Source organism: Pelophylax lessonae (assembly GCF_965119305.1).
Source record: "Pelophylax lessonae genome assembly, chromosome: 5".
NCBI classification, from domain to species: Eukaryota; Metazoa; Chordata; class Amphibia; order Anura; family Ranidae; genus Pelophylax; species Pelophylax lessonae.
In genome coordinates this window covers 67,245,790-67,262,353 of record NC_138772.1, presented here as the reverse complement: position 1 = coordinate 67,262,353, position 16,564 = coordinate 67,245,790, and the positions used below count along the sequence as shown (strand labels likewise).

The window sequence follows — 16,564 nt, the reverse complement described above, 5'->3', positions numbered from 1 at the left end:
AAAGATAAACTCCATATCTTACCAGACTCCTCGCAATGTTCCCGAACGTCACTTCCGCTTTGCCTGGGTAAATACTTCCAGTTGCTGCCGTTCCAACGCGTTTCGTCATTCCGACTTCGTCCTGGTATTGGCTGTACAGCACGGCAATGACATTTGTATACAATTGGATATGCTAATAAGTTACTATCCGCCATTAGGAAGTTTTGTGACTCCACCACCCAGAATATGTGCAGCTCCCACTCCACATACCGTGAACGGAGCATGGCAAATGCGATATAGGTAATTATAAATGAACTTGATTGCAAGAGACATTAAATGCGTGAAAAATTAACCCATGCTCAACCTGACAAGATCTACAATCATAAATCATGATAACATAATTAAACATGCAACTAATAAGTACTAATAAAGCAATTTAGGTCTAATTCAATGTTCAACCCCCTTGGGGCGAGACTTTTCAATAAAAAAAAATCCATTTAGTTTCTCTTTGTGATAGATCTCTCACTGGATTTGAGCCCCTCCAAGATGAATAAACACAATCAATTCCACAAAAAAGTTAAGGGTCTCTATTATGTTTTCCTCTAAAATGAAGGGGAACACTATGTTTTTTAAAACCTTTTTTAATGTTGGCTATATGTTCGGAGATACAAATTTGTAATAGTCTTTTTGTTCTCCCAACATAATAGAGCCCACATGGACACCATAATAAATAAACCACATGTGTTAAATTTCACGTGATAAATTAATTTATAGTGAATTATTTATTATCAATATTGGTAATAGAGGTTCCACCTCTATTACTAATTCATACCGTCTTGCAAGAAATGCATTTTCGACATGGAAAAAAACTTTTTTATCAATAAGAAATTTTTGTTAGTCATGTGGATCCAAAATTCTTTTTAACCACCTTGTTACCAAAATTTGGGGCTTTTCTATAAATGATCTTATCAGGGATAAGTGGTCCCAAATCTCTGTCCATACCTAAAATACACCAATGTTTCTTGACTATATTTTCAATATTCTTATACTGATGATGAAAATTAGTAATAAAACTCCACTGGTGCTGATTTGATTCTGATCTCGATTTAGGCTCCCGTTTCTTCAAACACTCAGATCTTGGTAAAAGTGCTACTTCATTGATTGTTTTATCTAAAAAATCTTCTCTATAACCTTTTTGTAAAATGTTTTTCTTTGACATTGATGACTAATTAATAAAATCTTCATATAATCAAACCTGAACGGGACAGGTAAAATTTACCCAAGCTTTTCAAAAAATGTGGTTAATCACAGTTTATTCATGATTTAGCAAGGGGAAGGAGCAATTAATTTTCACAGCACTATACATAGTACAGCAGGCACAAATTAGGAATATGAAATGTTGGGGTAACATATTCTCTAATTGTAATTCTGTCAGCCACATTTGTGGTTCAAACACCTCTGTGGGACAGTACAACCAGGAGGGTGACACCGCTTATTCTATTATAGGTAAGGATTACAGTAGTGTCACCTCCCATTCTGCAGCCTGCTAATTGAAAAATTAAGCAGCAGCAACATATTGATACGGTACCACCGCTGCTCACTCTGCTGTCTCTTTCTATCAGTAAGGCCTCATGCACACAGGGCATTTCTGCTTTTTTGGAGCATCAGAGGTTTTTTTTTTTTTTTTTTTTTTGCAGCTTAAAAATGCCCCTCCATGTTATCTTATGGCCTCATGCACACACAGAAGTTTTGCTCCTGTAAGTGGCATAGGCATTTTCAAGCTGCAAAAAAAACCCAGGGCCATTGCGTTCTGAGGGCCAGAGCTGTAAAAACGTCTGACACTGCTAAAGGCTGCTTAACGTTGCTTATACAGCGTTAAGCCATGTTATACGTTTTTTTTAAATGTGAAAATCAATGGTTCCCTATGGGAGTCCATTGATTTGAATGGAAGTCGCATCCAATTCAGATCATTATGACTTGTGCTCTGAGGATCCTAAGGGGGGACTCATGCCAAAATGGGAAAAAAAACGGGCGTGGGGGTCCCCCCAGATTCCGAACAAGGCTCTTCGGGTCTGGTATGGATTTTGAGGGGAGCCCCACGCAAAAAAAAGGCGTGGGGTCCCCCCAAAATCCATACCAGACCCTTATCCGAGCATGCAGCCTGGCACGTCAGGAAAGGGGAGGGGACAAGCGAGCGGCCCCACCCCCTTCTGGACTATACCAGCCCACACGCCCTCACCATGGGGCGGAGGGTGCAGAGCCCCCCTGCTCCAAAGCACCCACCGCCCCATGTTGAGGGCGTGTGGGCTGGTATGGTCCAGAAGGGGGTGGTGCACCCTCCCATCCCAAAGCACCTTGTCTCCATGTTGATGAGTACAAGGGCCTCTTCCCGACAACCCTGGGCGGTGGTTGTGGAGGTCTGCTGGCAGGGGACTTATCGGAATCTGGACACCCCCTGTAACAAGGGAGTCCCCCCTTCCCTATGTGAGTGAGTATGGGGTACATTGTACCCTACCCATTCACCCCCAAAAAAAAAGTATAGTGTAAATAATGACAAGAGATGGTTTTGAGAAGTCCTTTATTAAAAATCTTCCTCCGATCTTCTTCCTCCAATCTTCTCCCTCTGATCTTCTCCCTCTGATCTTCTCCCTCTGATCTTCTCCCTCTGGTCTTCTCCCTCAGATCTTCTCCCTCTGATCTTCTCCCTCCGATCTTCTCCCTCTGATCTTCTCCCTCCGATCTTCTCCCTTCCGATCTTCTCCCTCTGATCTTCTCCCTCCGATCTTCTACCTCCGGTCTTCTCCCTCGGTCCTCCAACGATGTCTCCCGTGATTATGCTGGCTCCGCTCTTTGCAGCTTCTTATATAGCCATGGGGATGTGGTCACTCAGTGACATCACCTGGAGACCCTGCCCCCTTGTGTCGCATCATCAGATGTGTATTCTGACGATCACGCATCGCCACACATCGTCATTGGCTCCTAGTGCTGCATCTGTCTTTCCCAGTCCGATTGCAGATATGCAGGAGGTGACTGGAGGCATATATCAACTTTCAAAAATGTTAAAGTGTTCTTTTAAGAGGCAACTGTGTTAAAACGATGGGCATTAAAGTTTATACATACACCTTAAGAGGTGTATTTTCATAAATAATAAATAAATAATAATTCATAAATTTACCAAGTGAAAGTGCATGTAAATTCATTCTGAGCAAATAATGCAAAAAAATTTTATGTTGCGCTATTTCCTGCTGAGGTGAAATTTTTTTTTTTTTTATTAATTCAAAACATTACTGTGGCAGAAATGAAGACCTTTTATTTTATTGGATATGTTTTGTAACAGAAAGTTAAAAATGTTGTTGGTTTCTTTTTCAAAATTTTCAAAATTTTTTTCTTTTATAGAGTAAAAAATAAAAAAACCCAGCGGCAATAAAATACCACCAAAATAAAGAATTATTTGTGTGAAGAAAATGATATGTTTTATTCGTGTGCAGTGTTACATAACCGCACAATTGCCAGTTAAAAGTGTCACAGTGCGGAATAGCACAAAATGGCCTGGTCATAAAGGAGGTTAAACCTTCCTGAGGTCAATTGTTTAATATCACAGAATTAGGATACCAAAAATAAATTAAACACAATCATACAGTTCCTTTATATTAGCTTCTACACATAATTGTACTGGAATTCTCCATTAATAAAGCTTGTTCTTTTCTTCTGTATTCTAGAAATGGAGTAACACTATCTGCTTTTCTTTTCCAGGTATAATTTATTTATTGTCTTGTATCCTGTTGGTGTAGTTGGTGAACTCTTAACAATTTATGCTGCTTTACCGTACGTGCGGAAGACTGCGATGTACTCTCTACGACTTCCAAACAAGTACAACGTTTCCTTCGATTACTACTACTTCCTTATCGGCGTCATGTGTTTTTATGTACCATGTGAGTCAGACAATTATTTGCAATGTTATTTTTGCAGTTAAAACAACGAAAACATAATTTTGACACTTAAACTGTATAATAATTTTTTACATTGCTGTTTTATTTCTTTTTCTACTATTTCTATCAATTATTTTAGGCTGTATTAACACAGGAACGGACAGCTGCCAGAGCGCTTTTCCTCTCCGGCAGCTGTCCGTCCCCGGTAGGCGTAGTGTTTTTTTTTTTGGGGGGGATTTGTACAAACTCCACTTCATACAGTGACATGCAATTCTGTATAGCGCACTGCAATAAAATGCAGCATGCCTTCATACTGCAACTCTGGGCTTTATTTAATTGTGAACGGGACACATAGGAAATAATTGTTTTCTGTGTGTCCTTGCAGTGACAGGTATTTTACAATGCACTGTGAATAAGCCCTAACACAAAGAAATAGCATTTAATACAGGGTGCACGCATGACTCAGCACTTACAGAGCATTATAGGTTTTCTAAGATGAGAGTAAAGCTGACACAGCTTTCAGACTATCTCTCACTAATTGAATGTTGGTAGGGAGCCATAGAGCGCAAGCAGGGAGCAGCGGAAAGAAAAAGTCACTCATTCTACACTTCGTAAAAATGAGAACTTTAAGCAGAGCTCCACCCAAAAGGGGAAGCTCCGCTTGTTTGCCTTCTTCCCCCCCTCTAGTGCCACATTTGATACCTTGTGGGAGGGAGCGGGTATCTGGTTTTGACAGGTACCCGCTACCACTTCCTGCTGAGTTCGCTGCGACCAACTCAGCCAAAAGTTTGGCCCATTGACAAAGTGCCACGCGATTCACGCATGCGCAGAAAGAAGTAAAAATAATAATCAACCAAAAATAATCAATTCTGCTTTAAAAAATTGTGTCTAACGTCTTTTCATTAGCACTTACCATGGTCCTCCCATCCACTACTTCATGTCACAGTGCTATTCTTCACCAGATATACTCTCACCTGACAACTTTGATCTACATGTACACCATATTACCAAAAGTATTGGGACACCTGCCTTTACACAGACCTGAAATGTAATTGCATCCCAGTCTTAGTCCGCATGGTTCAATATTGAGTTGGTCCACCCTTTGCAGCTATAACAGCTTCAAGTCTTCTGGCAAGGCTGTCCACAAGGTTTAGGAGTGTGTCTATGGGAATGTTTGACCATTCTTCTAGAAGCGCATTTGTGAGGTCAGGCACTTGTTTGGAGAGAAGGCCTGACTCGCAGTCCCCGCTCTATTTATCCCAAAGATAATCTATCGGGTTGAGGTCAGAGCTCCTTGCAGGTCAGTCAAGTTCCTCCACCCAAAACTCACCCATTCATGTCTTTATGGACCTTGCTTTGTGCACTGATCCAAATCATTTGGTGGAGGAGGGATTATGGTGTGGGATTGTTTTTCATGGGTTGGGCTTGGCCCTTTAGTTCCAATGAAGGGAACTCTTAAGGCGTCAGCATACCAAGACATTTTGGACAATTTCATGCTCCCAACTTTGTGGAAACAGTTTGGGGATGACCCTTTCCTATTCCAACATTATTGCTCACCAGTGCACGAAGCACGGTCCATGAAGACATGGATGAGGGAGTTTGGGGTAGAGGAACTTGACTGGCCTGCACAAAGTCCTGACCTCAACCTGATAGAACACCTTTGGGATGTATTGAGCAGAGACTGTGAGCCTGGCCTTCTTGTCCACATCAGTGCCTGACATTACAAATGTGCTTCTAAAACAATGGCCAAACATTCCCATAGACACTCTCTGAAATCTTGTGGACGGCCTTCCCAGAAGAGTTGAAGCTGTTATAGCTGAAAAGGGTGGCACTCAATATTGAACCCTATGGACTATGATGCTATGTGCATTTAAAGGCGGCCCCGCGTGGCACCACAAGGCTTACAGGGATCCAGGAGGGAGCCCAGGCCTCAAGGACAGATCCAGGCAGCACAGGGGGCCTTGGCAGGAGCCCCCACCAGGTACAACCCCCCCCCGCTAGTCAATCCTCCAGTCGTCAGCGGCGCTCATTGCCAGCTAGTGCCCTACCCCCACCCCAGGAGGTGGACCAAACCACCCACACAGCCCCAGCATATGTGGAGGGGGAAGGTAAGGAAGGATAGGGGACACTGAATAGGGGGGTGCCTAACGGGAAGGGGGGAACCCAGGGGTCCCACAGGGGGGGCCCACGTCCACCCCAAAACCCTCCAGGTGAAGAGGGGGGACAGCTACTCACCATACCAGGACCCAGGCGGGCACCGCTCCAGACAGAACCCCTCTCTATCGAAATGGGGGGCTGTCGGCCAGGAGGAACGCTTGGATCCACTCCTAGACCCGGTCGTATGCGACCTCGCGAGGCATTTAACTCCCAGGCCAGCCCCCGTTCCAGTGGGGCTATGTCGCAGATGACCAAGTGCGGAGCTGAGGTCTGCACGCACTCGCTGGCCAGACTGGGGCGACCACTGGATCTAGATTATTCAGCCCGTCGCCCAGTCTGGCAGTCACAGGAAAAATCCAGGAGAAAAAATGTTTCTATCTAAAAAAGAAAAAAATTGCCTGGACCAAGATCCCAGCAAGGAACTAGGTCCTCACACTTGACTAGGCAGAAAGCTTATAGCAGAGAGAGGGAGTATACCCACTGGGACTGCCCATGAGCATAGCCAGATTTCTTTTCTTCCTGTGTACTACTCCTGTAGAAACAGTGTATCACAAGGTTAAGAATATCAGGAGCTGTGTCCGTCAATGAACGAAAGAGAAAATTACATTTTAGTTTTAGTGTTTCCCGCAGCAGAAATACACTTTTTTCCTTGGTGGTGTACATCCATAATCAGCAGTATGAACGAGGCCATAATGTTGTTGATCATTTATTTACCCTAACAAATCATTCACCATCTAAAATCTTTCCTTTCAGTGTTTCCCCAGTTGTATTTCCACATGCTCCGTCAAAGAAGAAAAGTCCTGCATGGAGAAGTCTTTGTGGAGAAGGAGGAATAGCCCAACAACATTGTAAAGAAGTCTTTACGCTCTGAGGTTCTTTGATCTCCAAAGCCTACTCACCCCAAAGGCCTGTTGGTTTCAAATCCTGGATATCCTTGTCCCACATACAACAGACTTTTTTCCAACGAAAGCAAAACGACCTGGGATTTATGTCATTTTTGGATCATCCAGTCCTAAATTGTACCCAACCCCCGTACCCACCATTTTTTATAGATTTCAACCTTCACCAAATTTGACTCATGTTTTCATTGAGTTTTTAAGGTGCTTTGTGATCTTTTTATAAAGAGAATGAAGACGAATTCTCAGTCAGTCATCAGTGATTTGTCTTATTTATTTTTGTACTGTATCTATAATACTGTATCAGCTACAACATCTCAGAACACCGAATAAAGGGAAATAAAGTCAAGTTTTTACATTCTTGCCAACATTATGATCCCGGGTGAAACTGTTAACCCTGCCCACGGTCCACATTTCATCTGGGTGGGTGCAACCAAATCACACCCACTTTACAGATTGGTCCCATACGCACTCCACCTCTAAACATTTGGGAATGGCCATAATGTCTATTTTATGGGTTGGACCCGCTCTGACCCCATCTTAAAAAATGCAGGGACAGACTGCACAGCCCCGATTCCCACAAATAATTCCTTTTTGGGTTACTGTACATGTGCAGGAACTTAAAGACGGTGATGCTGTGATCCAGCCCAGAACACAGCATTAGTGGGATAGAAGGCCAAGATGTAGGACATATGGCATCTCTGCTTTTAATGGGGAAAACTTTGATAAAGGCAAACCACAAGGACTCATTTAGTCTTGCGGTTGGGGGATTTGGGGCAGTAAAAACACACAGCTGAGCTGCGTTTTTTTACTGCCCCAGACAGGGGGTGTTAACATGCGGCAGCACAATTATTCCAGTGTTGCGTTCAGGGGGGTAGTAACGCAACCAAAAGCAATCTTTTTCAAACATTACATTGCGTAGTGATGCAGTCTTTATGGGGTGAAAACAGGCAATGAGGAGGCATCACATCACCTCTTCACCGCCGTTCAAATGCCTCTGAAAAGTGATCAAAATGCAGATCACTTTTCAGAGGCACAGCAATGGTACTGCATGTCTAAACCTAGCCTAACAACTTTAAAGTAATGCCCCGTACACACGTACCGATCGTCGGCCGAACGATCGGCCGTCTTTTGTCCAGGGCTGTCGGTGTCTGTTGAAAAGTGCAAAAGACTGCACAAGAATTTTGTCCGCCGACTACAGCCGACTGCAGAAGTGATGTCATGTAATGGTTAACTTTCCCTGTGTTTTTTCTTTTCTGAGCATGCCCAGTCTTGCAAATCTGCTGTCTGTCGGCCGAATTCTGTACTGACTGGCGAACAATCGGCCGCTCTGGTGTCGGCATACAAAAATTTTCATGCTTGCAAGACAGATTCTTTTCGGCCGAAACTGCGCTGTCGGCTGTCGGAAGCATCATACTAACAAGCCTACAATCGGCAGATCGGTCGTCGGCCGAAGCTTTTCGGCCAACGATCGGTACGTGTGTACGGGCCTTTAGTCTTGTATCTGCTTAACTGCAGTCTGTATGATATACAGTATATTTATGTTATCCTCATTACTGAGTATGTGCACACTAGCACAGATAGATGAAGATCTCTCAAGTCTGAACTGTTGCAGGTACAAAGTGTTTGCAGAAATATGTAGGTGCCTTTAACTCTCTGCTTTTACAGTCAAATCCCTATGTGATTTGATAGGCAAAGATCTGGTATTTGCTTATAGTAATGAAGCTTGCCTATTCCTTCTTGCCTATTGGCTAGTAAGGCTCTCCATCATAGTTATAGGCAAATAGAAATATAAGGGGGGCAGAAGGTAACGGCAATCTCTTTCATAAGACTGCATCATTTTAATAATTTAACATTAAATATTTCGATTTTTGCCTAAGCCCAGTGCGCTGAGCTCATCTGCGGCAACAGGAGAGTGCATTGCTTTTATTCAGGGCTCACGTGGACATGCCTCACTTCTGTACCACTGGGGGGCGCTTGTCCTAACTGTTGCTCCGTCCCAAAAAGGAGACAAGACGGAACTTGGACAACTGTCAGAAGCTTCCCTCCCTGAGCAAATGGCCTATGGTATGGAAAGAGTATTAATGCGTATTTTTAAAAGCTGATTTGTTTCATGTTATAGAATGGTGTTTATGGACTGCGTAGGGTATTTTTTATTTTTATTTTTTCCAATAAAAAGTGAGCTAAACCTTTAAATGATTTAGGTTCCCTGGTCAGCTTAGATGTAAAAATTTGTGAGGTTTTTTACATTTCAGGACTGATTATCCAGATATTGGTGGCCTGCCTATCATTAAAGGTTACAGTATATATACAGTAGCTGTATATATATATATATTTTTTAATTCCAAGCATAGGCCGATTAGGTACATTACTAAGGAGACTGGCTGCTTAGAGCAGTACATTGTTTTCTGCATGCTAATGTGTTAAATTTACTGTAAAATTGCTGCATAATAAATACACTACATCTTGAACAGGCCTTTATCTAGAGATGCTGAAGCCCTTATAGAAATTGTTGGATGAATAGCAGACTCCAGAGCCAAACACACAGTTGCATCACTGCACCTTGGCTAATCATGCTCAAGATTGTAGAAATATTAAAGTAAAACCAGAACTAGTGTCCACATTAGAAGACTTCCCATCTATTTCTACGACAACTAAAAACTGATTTTTTTCACTCCCAGTGATAACGGTAAACAGGACACACAGAGAGGATGAATGTCCCTAATGGGGACACAGACAGCAATGAAAATCTGACAGTAGTGTTCATTTCGACAACAAAGTTAACACAATTTTAGCCTACTAAAAAAGGACTAAAACGAAAACAATTAAGGTGACTCAAACAGGACTAAAAAGAAAACAATTCAGATGACTAAAATATGACTAAAACTAAAATGTAATTTTAGTCCAAAGACTATGACTAAATCAAAATCAGTACATTTTAGTCGACTAAGATCATTTTAGTCGACTAAAATCTAAGGGGTTTTGTTCAATTGTACTGCATTAAACCCCTTCCCTCTGACGTAACACATATATACATCCTCATGGAAGTGGGCTTTTTTCTGTGGGGCTGCATATATGTGTATTTTAAATTGTACTAACGATTTCGGATCCGGATGTCCAGATTCTGAGTCACCTGATTACTGTGGTAGCTGCTGATTGGCTACCACAGTGATCAGGCACTGTGAAGGCCTTCCTTGTGTTTTTCTCTCTCTGTGAATGGAGGGGAGAGATACACTGCTTAAAAAAATAAAGGAGCACTTTGAAAACACATCAGATTTCAATAAGTGAAAATATCATGCTGGATATCTATACTGATACGGACTGGGTAATGTGTTAGGAAGGAAAGGATGCCACGTTGTTTGATGGAAATGAAAATGGCCAACCTAGAGGGCTGAATTCAAAGACACCCAAAAATCAAGGTGAAAAAATTATGCAGCAGGCTATTCCATTTTGCTGAAATTTCATTGCAGTAACTCAAAATGGTACTCGTTGGGACATGCTCCTAATGAGACAACAGATGGTGTCCTATGTATGGCCTCCCAGATCTGGACCAGGCATCACTGAGCTTCTGAACAGACTGAGGTACAACCTGGTGGTATCAGATGGACCAAAACATAATGTCCCAGAGGTGTTGTATTGTATTTAGACCACAAGGCTGGGCATTGTTGTGCACCAGGAGGAACCCAGGACCCACTGCACCAGAGTAGGGTCTGACAATGGGTCCAAGGATTTCATTCCGATACCTAGTGGAAGTCAGGGTGCCATTGTCTAGCCTGTGGAGGTCTGTGCGTCCCTCCATGGATATGCCTCTCCGGACCATTACTGACCCACCACCAAACCGGTCATGCTAAAGGATGTTACAGGCAGCATAATGTTCTCCATGGCTTCTCCAGACCCTTTAGCATCTGTCACATGTGTTCAGGGTGAACCTGTTCTCATCTGTGAAAAGCACAGGGCGCTAGTGGTGGACCTGCCAATTCTGGTGTTCAATGGCAAATGCCAATCGAGCTCCACGGTGCTGGACAGTGACCACATGGCCCACTAGAAGACATTGGGCCATCAGGCCACCCTCATGATTCTGATTGTTTGGTCAGAGACATTCACACCAGTGGCCTGCTGGAGGTCATTTTGTAGGGCTCTGGCAGTGCTCATCCTGTTCCTCCTTGCACAAAGGAGCAGATACCGGTCCTACTGATGGATTAAGAACCTTCTACAGCCCTGTCCAACTCTCCTAGAGGTAACTATCTGTCTCCTGGAATCTTCTTCATGCTCTTGAGACTGCACTGGGAATCACAGCAAACCTTCTGGCAATGGCACAAGGAGGAGTTGAACTGCCTGTGCAACCTCTATAGGGTTCAGGTATTGCCTAATGCTACCAGTAGTGACTCTGACCCTAGCCAAATGCAAAACTAGTGAAAAACAATCAGTAAAAACGAGTAAGGAAAATAAATGTCAGTGCCTCCACCTGTAAAACCATTCCTGTTTTGGAGGTTGTCTCATTGTTGCCCATCTAGTGCACCTGTTGTTAATTTCATTAACACCAAAGCAGCTGAAACTGATTAACAACCCCCTCCGCTACTTAACTAACCAGATCAATATCCCAGGAGTTTGATAGAATGATGCTATACTCTGATTAAAAAGTGTTCCTTTCATTTTTTTGAACAGTGTACAATGTATCTTTCTCTTCCCTTGCAGGGAGAAAAAACGTACCTGTGGAATGTGGGCACCTCCATTCGCTGCCTTTGCAGCTTAAGAGGGAGCAGTTAGAGGGTGGTAAAACCACAGCTCAGGGCGGTCATCCATTTGTCCAAATTGTTGGTTTTTATAACTCAGCTGTCCAGGGGCAAAGGCTAGGCCATGCAGTGCAGATTGCTTCTTATTTCTGGTTACCTGTCAAATGCCCTCAGAAAAGCGATCCACTGCTGAGCACTCTTCAGAGGGCAACACCAGTGTAAACGAGCCCTCAGTCCTACAAATGGGCAAAATGAATGACGAGATTTAATGGAGTTTACTGCAAAGTTTGAAAAAAGATTTATGAAAATGTTTGCGAACTGAGTCCAGATAGATTAACCCATCTCTGGTGAGGACAGAAAGGATGCTGTCAGCACAGTCTGGGTATAATCAAATATGGCAGCTTAATTATCACAGGAAATGCTGACCATGTGTATACAGACAGTGCCACTGCATCCCTGATATGTAATTATATTCTGTACAATGAGTGTTTTCAATCTGATCATACTGCAAGATTTCCACTGAAGGGAAGGAAATATAATAAAACTCTCTAGATTGCAAAATGTTAAAGTGAATCTCTAAGTAACTTTAGAAGTCCTCATAAATAATTTCCTGACACGTCATTCTATGCAACTACAGTATACTTTTTTCGAATAACCACTTGGCGACAGCCATATAGCAGTTTTACTTGCTGCAGAGTTGCAGCGCTGTGCAGAATCATGTATATATACGCAATTCTGCACTTCTGGGTAGGGGGCGCACCGCTTCTGCTGTGATTTGTCAGCAGGTGCCAGCCAATGGATGTCTCCTGGCACTCGCCGATCGTCTATATGTAAACAAGGCAGAGCTCCGGGACTCTGCTCTCCAGCCAAAGACCCGCAACACATGTGCTCATGGCTTTTATACATTATCCCAGAATGCACTGAGGCGACCCGCCTCTGCCAATTACCAGAACTGTTCCAAAGCCTATGCATCCATTTGTCAGGTTTCCTCCCACTGTCCAACATGCCTCCCTATTGAACCAGTGTAAAACACTCTCTAGACATAATGAATCACATACTGAGCACAATAAGCAGACCTCACTAACAGAACCTGCTCTCTAATAAGCAGAGAGCAATATACTGTAGATTTGCCTGCTGTTCCTCTGATAGGCAGACAGAGCCAAAAACTATACTTTTTCACTGGCACCTACCTAGGAGGGTGCTACAATTGGATATGTTTTATAGTAGAAAGTAGAAAATATACTGTATATTTTTTAAATTGTCTGTGTTGTTTTGTTTATAGTGCAAAAACTTAAAAATGCTAAGGTGATCAAATACCGCTGAAAGAAAGCTCTATTTGTAGGGGAAAAATTACATAAATTTTATTTGGGTACAGCTCTGCATGACCGCACAATTGTCAGTACCGTAGGGCTGTATATTAAAAAATGGCCTGGTCATGAAGGCATGGATGAGTGAGTTTGGGGTGGAAGAACTTGACTGGCCTGCACAGAGTCCTGACCTCAACCTGATAGAACATCTTTGGGATGAGTTCGAGCAAGATCCTCTCATCCAACATCAGTACCTGACCTCACAAATGCGGTTCTGGAAGAATGGTCAAACATTCCAATAGACACACTCCCTAAACCTTGTGGACAGCCTTCCCAGAAGAGTTGAAGCTGTTATAGCTGCAATGGGTGGGCCAGCTCAATTTTGAACCCTACGGACTAAGACTGGGGTGCCATTAAAGTACATGTGCGTGTAAAGGCAGGGGCCCCAATACTTTTGACAATATAGTGTAGATAGTTAGATAATGATGGACGGAAGGACGGACAGACTGATGGATAGATAGCTGGACAGATAGATAGATAGATAGATAGATAGATAGATAGATAGATAGATAGATAGATAGATAGATAGATAGATAGATAGATAGATAGATAGATAGATAGATAGATAGATAGATAGATAGATAGATAGATAGATAGATAGATAGATAGATAGATAGATAATATTAAAATAAATAAAGATTTTTAAATACACATACTTTTAATAAAATGCAACTCCATTCAAACAAACTTTCTTATTTTTGCAAGAGTGGGACAGGTTTGGGTTTCTCCACCTGGCTTTTAAAAGCATAATCCACTTTTTAGACCATGTTTTATTCTACACTTACAGTATATTTAAGGTGTAACATGCATGGCCACATGTATCTTGCTCCTGGCAGTTATATTTTGAATTTGGCACATGCACATCATCCATTCATCGAGATAGACGACTGAAAATACCACAAATACCATCTGCCATCATAGCAGAAGGACTTAAAGTACAAACTAAAGGCAAAACTTTTTTTTTTTTTAGTTTTGGATAGAGTGGAGAAGGATTAGAACACCTGTCAGTTTTTATTGCTGTCTGTGCCCCCCGTTAAGGAGATTACCCCTCTCTATTTGTCCTATTTACTGTTATTAATGAACGTGAAAGTAAAAGAAAATCCCAAAATTTTGGGATGTCCCCAGAAAGGTAATAGAAAGAAAATCTTCCAATGGGGACAGAAGCTCTGGTGACTTGGGGTCCCCAAGAAATTCCCTTAATTTGCAGGGATTTCCTCTCACTTCCTGTTTGGCAATGGACAGGAAGTAAAGGTAAATCTCCACAATTTAACCAGAGATGGCAGAAAAAAATCTGACGGTTACTATCCTCCCTTACTCTATCCAAAATGAAAAAAAAAGTTTTGTCCAAAATTCTACTTTAGGCAGGGAGCACTGACAGCAGAGCTGTAATGTCATACAATTGTGGTCTTTACACAACTTGCTCCAAACCTATAACAGAAGGTCAGTACTGCCATCCAAGAGCCCATGCATTGCACTGACAACACACTAATCAAAGTTGCTAGTCTGCAGTCCTGAAGGAAAAAATATAATAAATCCATATTTTTTATTGTTAGTGCATCTATCAATTTTTTTTTTAAAAAGGTGGACCATAGCTTCAAACCTTTTATTGCAACCAACATAAGGGTGGCAGTAGCTTTAACACATACTCCCAGCTGTAGGAAAAATACAATTGTGGCAAAGGTACAGGTATTGTTGTGCACACCAGAATTAGAGCGATAACTTTAGAGCGATCCTTCACTGTTAAATCTAAATTAATAACCTGTAAGGCTTCCTAAAGCATCACCTATGGACTTTTACATTTTTTTACAACTATCACCATTTTATTCTCCAGGGTATCTGCTTTCAGAAAAAAAAAATAACGTTTGGGAGTTTTAAGTAGTCTTCAAGCCTAAAACGTGCAATTTACTAGTGTGCGAAAGATGCAAAAAAAAAGAAAAAGCTCTGGCAAAGAAAGGATGACTGCTGTCCAGGACCTTTGCAGGAGGTCTCCTCCCATACACCCTACAACTTGCTATTAGACTGGCATTAGCTTTTTATCCTCTACTAACGAGTGAAGGGATCGCTATTTAGTGAACATTCTCAAAATTCTTTGTAAATCTGGCGTAGTGTATCAAAGGTATTCTCTCTACTGTATCAAGGGTAGAGATGTAAGATTTCTGAAAATTTTAAAGCCAAGAAAAAAAAAAGAAGGGATTTTTGACTTGCCATAAAATTAATTTCTCTGATATTCATTGACGGACATAGCTCCTGATCTTCATAACCATTGGGTACTACTGCCCCTACAGGAGTAGGACACTAGGGAGAAAAAAAATCTGGCTACACCTATGTGCAGTCCCAGGGGGTATAATCCCTCTCTCTGCTATAGGTACTCAGTTTTGTTACAAGCACTGTCAGAAGAATTACAACTCCACAGAGGGGTGGGTGCTGTGTCCGTCAAAGAACATCAGAGAAATAGATTTTACGGTAAGTAAAAAATTCAATTTTCTGTTTGTTCATTGACAGACTTAGCTCCTGATCGTCATAACCATTGGGACATCCCAAAGCAGTGTTAAACATGAGGGGTGGGAACAGCAAATATATTCCCAAGGCTAAATAGTAGGCAACCAGGCAACAGGAGCTCAACCAAAACAACTGGAGCCCATCTGAAAAAAACAATACACCCTCAAAGAGGATCAGGTCCTCTAAACAACAGCCTGCAAAACCTGGAGGCCAAAAGAAGCATCTGCAGATGCCAACACATCCACTTTATAGAACTTTGCAAAAGTGTTCACCGACGACCAGGTGGCCGCCTTGCAAACCTGCATCACTGACACTTGATGACGGAAGGCCCAGGAGGCCAGAGTAGAGTGTGCCTTGACAGGGAAAGGAGGAACCTGACCCTTGATGGAATAAGCCTGACTAACCGTCTGTCTGATTCATCTGGAAATGGTCGCAGAGGAAGCAGACAACCCTTTCCGAGGCCAGTCCATGAGCACAAATAGTGAGTCTGACTTGCTAAAAGACTCCGTAGCTGCCAGATACATCCTAATTGCCCGGACCACATCCAAGGCATGCAAGGCACTTTTCTTCAGAAATTTCGGCCTGGGACACAGGGAAGGCAACACAATGTCTTCATTCAAACTCAGAGACAACCTTTGGGAGGATCGACGGAAAGGGGCGAGGAACCACCTTATCTCTGTGAATCACTAAGTAAGGTGAACGACAGGATAATGCGGTTAGTTCCATCACCCTGCACACAGAGGTGATAGCTACTAAAAAGGCCACCTTCTGAGACAGTGTTAGCAAGGAAATCTCCCAAAGATTCTCAAAGGGAGGCTTTTGGAGGACTGAAAGCACCAAATTGAGGTCCCAAGGCAGCAACGGAGACTGCACTAGAGGAACCAAGTGTCGGACACCCTGAAAAAAGGTACGCACCAGGGAGTGTGTGGCCAAGGGTCGTTGGAAGAAGACCTCCAAAGCTGACACCTGGCCCTTGATTGTACTCAAAGCCAATTTCTGTTCAA

At 42.5% G+C, this 16,564-nt stretch overlaps 1 protein-coding gene across 3 annotated transcripts in view; it reads left to right on the top strand.

Moving 5' to 3' along the window:
* The window catches only part of HACD1 (3-hydroxyacyl-CoA dehydratase 1), a 96,988-nt gene extending 89,768 nt beyond the window's left edge, over positions 1-7,220 (top strand). For 2 of the 3 annotated variants that reach the window (XM_082258347.1, XM_082258346.1), the window contains exons 6-7: positions 3,733-3,911; positions 6,819-7,220. In XM_082258347.1, the coding sequence (XP_082114473.1) occupies positions 3,733-3,911; positions 6,819-6,901 (262 nt within the window). In that variant the 3' untranslated portion in view covers positions 6,902-7,220. The remainder of the gene's footprint in view (positions 1-3,732; positions 3,912-6,818) is intronic. The other variant, XM_082258348.1, reaches the window with a different exon arrangement.
* The last annotated feature ends 9,344 nt before the right edge of the window (positions 7,221-16,564 follow it).